This window comes from Clytia hemisphaerica, unplaced genomic scaffold (genome assembly GCF_902728285.1).
Source record: "Clytia hemisphaerica strain Z4C2 unplaced genomic scaffold, Clytia hemisphaerica genome assembly, whole genome shotgun sequence".
NCBI lineage: Eukaryota > Metazoa > Cnidaria > Hydrozoa > Leptothecata > Clytiidae > Clytia > Clytia hemisphaerica.
In genome coordinates, this window is record NW_027104166.1 from 503,132 (window position 1) to 513,978 (window position 10,847).

General features: G+C 35.2%; 1 protein-coding gene and 1 long non-coding RNA gene across 2 annotated transcripts in view; one reads left to right on the top strand and one right to left on the bottom strand.

Moving 5' to 3' along the window:
* The window catches only part of LOC136814213 (cilia- and flagella-associated protein 52-like), a 13,820-nt gene extending 5,939 nt beyond the window's left edge, over window positions 1-7,881 (top strand). The window contains exons 8-15 of the mRNA XM_067070729.1: window positions 466-578; window positions 1,527-1,675; window positions 2,052-2,261; window positions 3,221-3,261; window positions 3,963-4,009; window positions 5,048-5,150; window positions 5,842-5,976; window positions 7,275-7,881. Of these exons, the coding sequence (XP_066926830.1) occupies window positions 466-578; window positions 1,527-1,675; window positions 2,052-2,261; window positions 3,221-3,261; window positions 3,963-4,009; window positions 5,048-5,150; window positions 5,842-5,976; window positions 7,275-7,427 (951 nt within the window). The 3' untranslated portion in view covers window positions 7,428-7,881. The remainder of the gene's footprint in view (window positions 1-465; window positions 579-1,526; window positions 1,676-2,051; window positions 2,262-3,220; window positions 3,262-3,962; window positions 4,010-5,047; window positions 5,151-5,841; window positions 5,977-7,274) is intronic.
* On the bottom strand, window positions 7,806-10,507 carry LOC136814214 (uncharacterized). Its single transcript, XR_010847612.1, has 3 exons — window positions 10,368-10,507; window positions 9,964-10,015; window positions 7,806-8,953 (listed from the first exon to the last, which is right to left on the bottom strand). It is a non-coding gene; the product is annotated as an uncharacterized lncRNA (long non-coding RNA).
* Window positions 10,508-10,847: the final 340 nt, after the last annotated feature.

A 10,847-nucleotide genomic window follows, 5' to 3' on the forward strand; every position in this document is an offset into this window, starting at 1 on the left:
GTTGCAAACATCAAACATTGTATACAGCGTGTCCTGATAAAAGAGGACACATTTTATATAAAGTAAAATCCTCATCATTTATGCCAAATTTAATGACTTGCATATTTTTTTAAATATTTCAATCCCAAAAACCTATTCATTCATCTTGGGAATGATATCAATAGACGATATCGGCTTTCCGAATTCTTCCCGAATGATTACCCATGATGCATTGCGCAAAATAATTCACGGACGATATTGACTTTCAATGCAATGCATCATGGGTAATCATTCGGGGAGAATTCGGAAAGCCGATATCGTCTATTGATTGAACAGAGAATTTTAATCTTATTTCAGTCAGTCATTTTTTTAAAAGTGAAAATGATGATTTTTGAGGATTTTACTTTACATAAAAATGTGTCCACTTTTTTTCGGGACACACTGAATTTTATTAGTTTTTAGCAATTTTTTTATCTTATTTTTCAGTTTTTTGTTGGTACGCAACTATCACAGATTTATCAATTCAACTTCAGTACCTTTGTAGAAGAAACGATAAGCACATGCCATTACTCAAGTGTTAAAGATATCTCATTCCCATAGTAAGTAAAATTTCATTTTCAATCTTCTTGTAACTGTACCGGCTTTTTCATAATCTAGCAAGCTAGACGACTAACTCAGACATAAAGAAAGTAAAAAGTAATGAAGGGAATAAATTTTAGTACAAACTAAACCCCGTAAAACAATAATCGTATAATCATATAACGCCTGTTGTATTATATGCATTATAAACGACTCCAGTCTAGCTTTTCCAAGACTTTACTGCTTGTGAAACTCTACTTTCTTTCTCCTATTGAGAAAGCTTACACTAACAAAAAAATCTCTGATAAAGAAAATTGAAACTAAATTTTGGCCTGTTCATTCATTTGATCTTCTTTTAGTTTGTTAGACTATGCTGTAGCCTTTAAGACTTGTCTAAGATATTTTCACTTTCTAGAAATTAATTTCCAGGCCGAAGAAAAAACCCTTCTGTTTAACTATCTTACCATTACCGGTCCGTGCCCCCCTGTTGATATCGAATATCCAGGGGGTTAACGATTTTTGTTCAAAAGTGGGTATCCAGGGGGTTAAATATCTACAAGGGAGCGGATATCCAGGGAGTAAGCATCTTATAAGAGAGAATATCCAGGGGTTAAGCATATTTTTAAGAGTGGATATCCATAGGAGGGGGTCTTTACTACTAAAGTAGGATATCCAGGGGATTCGATACTTCGAAAAATCAATATCCTCAACAGTGGGGGTAAATAATTTTTTTCTGGAAATTTTTTTTTCTAGGTAGGACGTTTATACAGTGCAGTCTTTTAATTTCAAACCTCTATAAATTGAATGTCTCCTGAACTCGAACAAATTTTCTAGTCTCTTCAGTAAACAATGCCTTATAAATCGTACTCCATATCTCGAAATTTCCTTAACTCGAACAATTTGGCTTCCGCGTATGTGTTCGAGTTATAGAGACCCAACTGTACCATTTTTTATACTTCCACTTCCAGTAATTATTCAGACGTCTTCGCAACATGTTCTAAGAACGACATCCGTGTATGGAACGCCAAGTCCAGTAAAGAACTGCTACGTGTCGTCGTGCCTAACATGACTTGCAATGCTGTCGATTTCTTCAGAGATGGCAAGAGTATCATCAGTGGTGAGTGACTTTTTTATCAGTCAGAGCACGGTTCCGTTTTTCAACTCTTTGGTATAGCCCTGCTTAGAGCTGAGCCCGCATACTTGGACACTGTAGCCAAATGAACTTCCTCTATCCTGTATGGCCGATCTTGAAAATTGTTCGTTCATTCAAACTTTTATAATTTTCTCCCCTGTTGGTGGGGTTTCTCTTAATGTATGTTACTCCATTTCTTAAAATTATGTACTGTTCGAATGGTGATCGATATGTGTTTTGAATGTCTCAAGCTCTCATTTTGATTGTCAAGTTTACTGGTACTTAGATAATTCATAATTCAGCACGCTGGAAACCGATATCCCGGTTGTTTTCAGTCACCAAACCCTTTATTTATTTCTAGCTTGGGACGACGGTAAAATTCGTGTTTTCACACCCGAAAGCGGCAAATTACGTTTTATCATTCACGACGCCCACAACAAGGGTGTAACCGCCATCGCATCGACGTCTACCAGTAAACGCATTATCAGCGGGGGCGGTGAAGGGGAGGTTCGAGTTTGGGATGTGAACGATAAAGAATACCAAATGACTCGAGCCATGAAAGAACATAAAGGTAGAGACTAGATTCTTCTTTAGACTAAACTTATCTTCGGTAATTTCCATAGAAGCACTCAACAGCGTTTTTCAGTTTCGAAAAGCTTTGTATGGGCTCCAGGCTTATCGAGGCTCAAACATTGACTTCCAAGCCTGAAGGGCTAGACTTGAGACTCCTGGATGGAAAATGAGGACACTTATTTCCCATCCAGAACCCCCCCCCCACGTGGTTCTTACACAAACGCTGGATTGCAAATATAACATATCGCTAGATTTCAAAAAATGCAGTTCTCAAAAATAAAGGAACCACTAGATACATTCCGTCGTCATGATTACGGCGCGTTCTGGATGGGAAATAAGTGGCTTCACGTTTTCTTGCCTGAGATTCTACTCTAGCCTCTCGGGCATTAAGCTCAATGGGCTCAAAGCTCACCTTTTCACTGCTCATTTACTTCTTTCTTTATACATAGTTCCTAGATGGTTCAAATCACTAATAATTAGTAGTGTTTTAGACTATGTACGTATTGTAGGCAATCAGTTATTCTTAACCTTTGAGACCTTTCTTAACTGTCATTGGGAGTAATTTTCAGGGGCTATCGTTTTGAAAGAAAATTGTTAGAAAAGTAATTGGTTGGGGGATGGTCTTTTTTCATGCTTTCATATTGGGGATTTTGGATTTTAATCAGTCAGCTATGGGGGGATTGAAATAGGGATAATACCGATTGACTTTTCGTTTGAAAGACATGTGAAACAAAGACCATCTCAAAATTGGAATAATTCCTAACTACGACCTGTTTTAGTTTCATCTGCTAAAGCGCATTTTAAAAAAGGTATTTCAATCACTCCATGAATTCAAGTTAGTTCTAACATGGTGCAAATTTTGATTCTCAATTTTGTTCAAAAAATCTAATTCCGATTTTATAGTTAGAGAAATATTTTTTGAAAGTAGTTTGACATTCAATTTTTTCTAAATTTCAGGCGCTGTGACATGCATCAAAGTTCGCAGCAAAGATCAGCAGGTTCGTAACCCTTTTTTTTATATTACTCACTAGACGCATATATAACGTTGTTTTAGCGTCCTTCTAACGTTAGTTGTACGTTGCGAACGTTAGATGACGTTGTTTTTACACTTCGATACATTTTTTTATTTTTAACCCCTTCAGATTGGATCCTACTACTATACGGGGTCTTATTTAGGCCCGGTGACGAACAAAATTACAAGTTACTGATCTAAAAGTTCGGTTCGCCGTCTCAAGTACACATTAACGCTAACTAATACATTGGGCTTGCTAAGAATCGGTTTTTCATTCGCCTATCGGCCTATCAAAAACAAAGCAAAACCCCTGCCTATAATCACTACAACCATGGTCGTAATATTTTAGAAAAAAGGAAAATTCTCACGAATTTTCAAAACCACAAACTTTGGAAGTGCTCTTAGTTAGGTTGGAAGAGTAGACCAAAAGTTCAAAAATGGAAGTCTATAAATCCTTGCCAAATTGAAATATCTGATTAAATCTAGGATATGGCCCAAAATCGACTTTCTCGCCCGAACTTCAAATTTCGGAAAATGAGGAAATAAATAAATTAAATAAGCTTAATTTTCAGTAGATATTGAACATGACTGTAGTCACCTTCCACGTGACATAAAATTATGGAAGGTTACCACACACTATACCGAATTGTGTTATTTATAGTATGTACTCCGTTTTTTATCTTTTAGTGTGTCACATCAAGTACGGATGGAACATGTATAATTTGGGATCTGGAGTAAGATTATTTTACTTTTATGAGTATTTTTTTAACCAACTCTGTTTTTGGTTTGAATTTCAGCCTAAAAGCTGTGTATGAATTTTGAAGAAAATGGGACCTGGAATACCAGAGTTATTTTTTTCCGAGTTATTTTTCCGAGTTATTTTGCGTGTGACGTCATAATTTCAGTTTTTATGACGTCACCACTAAACTGATAACTCGAGTTTTTTTTTCTGCTTTTAACTTTTCGAGTTAATTGGTGTTTTTTAACTCGTTTTTCTTTTCGTGCCTTTAACTTTTCGAGTTTTTTGATAAATAAAACTCGGTTTTAAAAGCTCGAAAAAAACTCGAGTTAATAAAATTTTTGTGATGACGTCATAATGACGTCTCAAAACTGAAATCAGGACGTTAATGTAAAATAACTCTGGAAAAAATAACTCGGACGGGAAAAAATAATTCGGGAATTCCAGGTCCCGAAGAAAACATTCTTTTAGCAACCTTCATCATTTTGCTTTTGGGATTTTGACCCTGTTTTAACATATCTGAGATGCTTTTTGACAAGAAATACACCACTTTAGGTTGCTTTCTAAATTTCAGGTCTAGAGTTTAAGCTGCTTATTCTTTAGGGCTATTGCTTTTTAAAAAATGTTTACACGTTTTGTTTTTTTTTTAAGAAACTAGTTTCACCACGCAGCCTCAATGTTTCTTAAGAAATCGGCCTTTTGAGCCTTAAATGTTTCTTACATGTTTCTAAACTTTTTTAACATAATCAGCCTCATGGAAGGCTGGGTTGGAAGGTTCTTAAAAAAAACGAGTTAAAAAATCTTATTTTCTCATTCTCAGCCTCAGCATGTTTCTTAGATGTTTCTTAGTTTTTAGGCATTCTGAGCCTCATGTTTCTTAAAAGTGTGTTTCTTAAAAAAAAAAAACGTGTATCAGCCATAAAGTAAAGAATAACTTTATCCTTGAACAGCATTGTATCCATGAAATGATTTCGAATTATGTATATTATGAATTTCCCCGTAATGCTGTTTGTCCTTTTGCATCTTACTTTAGACGTTATGTTCGAAACCAGATTATCTTTGCTAATACGATGTTCAAAGTCGTTTGTTATCGCCCTGATGAAAGTCAAATTATCACTTCTGGTACTGACAAAAATGTAAGAATTGTAAAAATTGAGATTTCTTTTTCTCTGGCAAAATACCTTAAGAAATATTTTGGCAGAAATTTAGCCGGAATGCGCCAAAGAAAGTTCCCACCGCAAATAATTTCCTCTGCCATCCGCTAATTCCCGCCAAATTTAAATTATTTATTCATTCCCCAAATTTTTGCTATTTCGGGCCTCAGAACAGGTTTTATCATATTTTTAATAGCGTTTTTTGGCCAAAAGTTGGTACCGTTCCCAAATGAGAAAATGGTGCGAATCATAAAATGAAGAGTAAAAAATATCATTGATTATGACATATACTGAACGCCATTGTTAAATTTTTTATGAATTTATCAAAATCAATCGAAATTTATCTATATCTATCGATAAAAAAAACTTATAAATAACAAGTCTACACACAATCAAATACACCATTAAACATAACAAACTAATGTAATAGCACCGAAAGATTTTTCTTTATATACATGATTTTTATAAGAACATCCAAAATTTTTGAAGCCTTCGGATGCTCTTAACTTTTTGAGTTTTAAGCCTAAAAAGTATTTTTGACCATTTTCCTAAGAAATAGGGTGTTTTTAAGTCTGCAAAGCCTTAAGATGTTCTTAACTTGTATTAGTATTTTGGCCATCGAAGCCTTATGTTCTTATATAGTTTGTTCTTATAAAAAACGTGTATTCCATAGATCGGATACTGGGAAACGTATGATGGCTCGCAAATCCGAGAATTGGTCGGCACAAAATCGGGTGCAATAAACGGGATGGATGTTTCTCCCGATGGATCGTATTTCGTGACTGGTGGAGAAGATAAACTTTTAAAGGTAAGACAGTCAAGGATATCCTGCATTTGCGGTATATGTTTTTGTTCTTATCCTGCGTATCCTGGTATATGTTTTTATCGTATACTACAATCGCAGGTATGGTATGTCTAATGCAAGGAACACAAATTTTTTCGAGTTAAGGAAATTTCGAGTTATAGAGTAAGGATTATGAGGCATTGTTAACTAAAGGGACTATAAACTTGTTCGAGTTAAGGAGACATGCGAGTTATAGAGGTTCGAGTTATGGAGACTCCGCTGTAGTTCCATTTCTTTAAAGATATTCTTTTTAATGATATAGAAAATAGGAGTCTCTATGCTGATGAAGCAGAATAAACAAAAGAATTTCTCAAAATCTGACATAACGTGGCGCCGAAAAGGGGAGAAGACTGTTCTTTTTGGTCCAGCGCGCAGCAGAATGGACCTTTAAAAAGCAACTGATCGAAAAGATTTTGTCTTTGTCGGGGCCTGTGCGCGCAATAAATTAACAAGTCCAGGCTAAACCAACCGCCGATCTAGAATTTTTGCCCCACCTACCCGCGCGATGTTTGACCTATGTTTTGGATTGAATTGGTAGAAAAGTCAAATTTCCCGGTTAGATTAAAGGGTTGTTTCAGGTAGGGTCAGGTAGGGTTGGGGATGGGAGTTAACCCCTGGTTAGGGTTTTAGCCCCCGGGTAGAGTTTGGAGTAAATTTATAAGGAACTTTGAACTCCTTAATGCAGTTGTGATCGATGGCCGAGTGGTTAAGGCGCTGGCGTTCTAATCATAGGTGCTTTGTATATAGTGGGTTCGAATCCCATCAGCGGCAAAAGTTTCGAAATTTCGGGAAATGCATCAAAAACTTTCAAAATTCAAAACTTAGTAATAATACAAAGAAAGTGTCAAAGAGTAGAAGCTCAGAGTGGAGGATGGGAACGAAATTTTTTTGCGTCACTTAAGGAACCCGGTACGAACGACATTCGGTTATTGCCACGTCAGCTGGACCTTCACGCCGCTCCGGCTTTTTGTTTTTTGTTTAAAAAGCTGTGTAAGCAAGTGGTAGGAAAAACGTTAAAGGTTTTGTTTTTACATAAGTGTTCCCGTCTCATATCAGAGACATATTTCATATCAGGACAGTGTCTTTTGTTATGTTATGCTGATATAAGCAAAAAAAAATTTCTTTTCCTCTTTCTGACCAATCTTGCTCCGCATCTGTGTCAATCCAATGCGAAAAAGCTTGTGACTTAAAATTGATGAGTAAGCAAATGATATCACTCTTATTTAAAAACAAAACCTTTAAACTCATGCTTTGTTTTTCAGGTGTGGAGATATAACGAGGGTGACGCGCAACAAGTAGGAATCGGCCACAGTGGTGAAATCACACGATTGAAGATATGTCCAAACCAAAGACATATTGTAAGCGTAAGTGCTGACGGTGCAGTTTTACGATGGAAATTCCCTTTCCCATCTTAAAGAAAGATGTGTTTTTTCCCTTTTTTTTAGAAAATTGTAAATTATTTCCGAATGTATAATTTATTTTTTTAACGTATTAACCCTGAATTCGGACTAAGGATTTATAAAGAGGACTTACACACGCCATTTTACTTTACCAACACTGAATCTTTTAAAAGATACAAGAAAATACACTCAAAATCTTGGTGATCGTCTTAACAGCTTACAGCTTCTTAAAACTTAAAAATGGAAGTCGTTGCACATTGTAGAGCATTGTAACCTGTTCAATTTAAAAAATTGGCCAAAAACATAGATCCGTCCGTATTTAGTTCTTCAAAACTTCTATTTTCACTGATTAAAAATATTGTTCATAAAAATTATTTTTTCAAGTGTGTATATTTTTGTTCGATTTTTTAAAACTTATTACAAGATTGTGTGATTTTAATTGAAAATATTCTGGCTTTTATTGATTAAACTTTCACATTTTTTTCACTCGCAAATTTGTGAATCTTGGCTGACTCTCGCTAATTCGAACTAGAACGGGGAATATTTGAGGTTAGACTTACAGAAATTATTTCAAGAGGGTTTCTCCTTGATGGGGATTGGGAATTATATCGAAATATAGAAAGATTCGAATGATGGAAGTTCGAATAAGCGAGATTCTACTGTAGACACTGGATACACGGTTATCGATTCAGCCGGTGAGATTACTTAATTCATAATATTCATTACGTAATGTTTTCTTTGGAAACACCCTGGTTCTCCTCATTAGTTGCAAATTCTAAACAAATTGTCCCTAGCTTGAATTGCCACTACTGGCAAAAACCGAGATGTTTCCGTTGAAAACTTTACTTACTGAATATCACTAATTAAATTATCTCACCGGTTAAATTAAAGGTTTGAAATTTATCTAGCCAAATCTTTACAAAACTCCTCATTCCCTGTAATGAATCAAAATTCAAAAATAAGTGCCAAGGCAAAAAGTTACAATAATTTACACTATTAATTTTAATTTTAATGATAAACTTATAATAGTTTACACATAACCAGCAGCGTCCTTTTCCAGTTAAATGTTAAATGTTTTCATAAGAAATTTACAAATTTGAAATCAGAGACGTCACAATCTGCACCATTCGTTCGCAAAAGATAGAACTTCATATCATAAAATTGTCTGGCATCATTGTTGAGTGTGTTATGTACTTCTTCGCCATCTAATTCAATTCGGTATTTATATTGACCATTTGCAATATAGTATTGGCTAATCTTGATCATGTACGGCTTGTTGATGACCAGCCCGTATTTCAGATATTTATGGTCATAATTTGAGTTGACAGCAGATGAGATTTGAAGCATTGAATTTTGTGTGGTGACTAATGGGGAACGAATACCATATGATTGCCTGCTACCGTGGTTTGTGATGATAAAAATATTATGCCAGTCAGATTCGTTTTTTCCAAAGCTATGAAAATTGACGGTGAAAGAGATTTCCCATTCGGTAGACTGCCGTGCAATGCTTGTAATAAATCCACCAGATCTGGCTTTCATTTCTAAGACAGGAAAATTTATCCTATAGACCGGCTAAGTAAATGGCTTTCAGAGTATGTACATTTTTTTAAATAGAAGCTATATAAGAATATTAGGATTTGACGATCAAGAGCAAGTTCTTACCCTGAGTATCAGAGGTTAAGTTTTCAAAGAAAATAGTAACCTCTGAAGACAAATAATAGAAATTTTATCGCGCATGTGTCAATCTAATCACTGTAGAAAAAATCAAAGATGAAGAGCAAATATTACCATATTAATGTCTAACAGACTGTATCAGTATGCAGTTTACTATTTACGAATTCCCCAGAAACCTCCAAGTGTAGTTGAAATGAGTTTATTTCGAAAGAAATCTTTTACATGATCCCCAAATGTATAACAGTAATTACTAAACTTTTAATTATGGAAATGTCACTTTAATTGAATCGAAATAATAGACAGACTTTATGTTTTGATTCTCTATCACTGACTCTTTTTACAAAGCATTGATGACTTTTTGTAAGTTGTGTTTTCAACGACGGGAATAAAAATATCGACTATGACGCTCATCCAAGATCTTGGATGGTCGTCATGGTTACTTTTGTCTTCGCTGATTGCGCGATGAATAGAATCTCGATTCGTCGGCACAGCGTAAATATATGATTTTGAGCTGTGCTTTTCACGGTAGCAAGTTCTAAGAAGCTTTCACTTTGCTTGCATGGGAAGGGTTTAAGATTTTTCTCTCTCCTTCATCTTTTCAGAAAATATTTATTGGCCTCTCCAAGAAAAAATTAATATGGGGGCTAGAGGATATGAAATTTTTTTGAAATTTACTCCCTTTACCCTTTACTTTGTGAATTATGATCCCCCGGGTAAGCATCAGTTGACCTCCCAGAGATTCAAAACTATCAAAACAGAGCAAGTTTGCCCCCAAATAAGGCAAATTTCGCCGATATTTCACTACCCCCCCGTACAAAATATCCAATATATCCTCCACCCCCATGTACCAAAATTTTTCTCGAACGGTCCATTTTACCTTTGATCAATATTTGTGGCTTAGCTCCATGGATATTTTCTGGTATTCCTTTCTAGAAAAAAAATTTGGATTGAAAATAATCAAATTCACAGTGATGTATGCCTTTGCTTGAAATCAGCAAAATCTTGTTATATACTCTCGGGTACCTAATAGCCGGGGAGATTGGAATAAGCAGGGGGATCGGAAAACTCTCAAAAATCAATAAGTGGGGAAGGGGCTGGAATAAGAATGTCTTGGGTGCAAAACTTTCGAAAAATTATTTAGCGGGGGGACGGCTATTATAGGTACCCGAGAGTACAGCTCTTTTATAAAAAAACACCAGCAGATGAAAAAAGCTAGCGGACACCATACTGCTTTACCAGGAATTGGCTTGTGTCCGGTATTTTTTGAGTATTTGTACTTACTATGCATTTATTTTTAGCCTCTAAAAAAGACAAATCAACGATCGTTAAAATTGCCAGAAAAAAGAAAGTTGATGATGATTTGTTTTGATGCATCTTTATTCTTCCTCGTTCAACGATAATCTTTCATATACTAGTACTGTCTTTGCGAGAAAAAAAATGCGATTGCAATTTATTAACATTTTCTTTTTCGGTATACTTTGATGATTTTTTGTTCTTACGCGTTTTTTTTTATAAGAACATCCAAACTTTTTGAAGCCTTCGGATTTTCTTAACTTTTTGGATTTTAAGCTTAAAATGTACTTAACATGTTCTTATTTTCACCATTTTTGCCTATTTTCATAAGAAATCGGGTGTTTAAGAGTCCGCAAAGCCTTTAAATGTTCTTAACTTGTTTTTAAGATTTTAGCCATGGAAGCCTTATGTTCTTATACAGTTTGCTCTTATAAAAACGTGTATTCTTTTACACGTTCTCAATTTTAT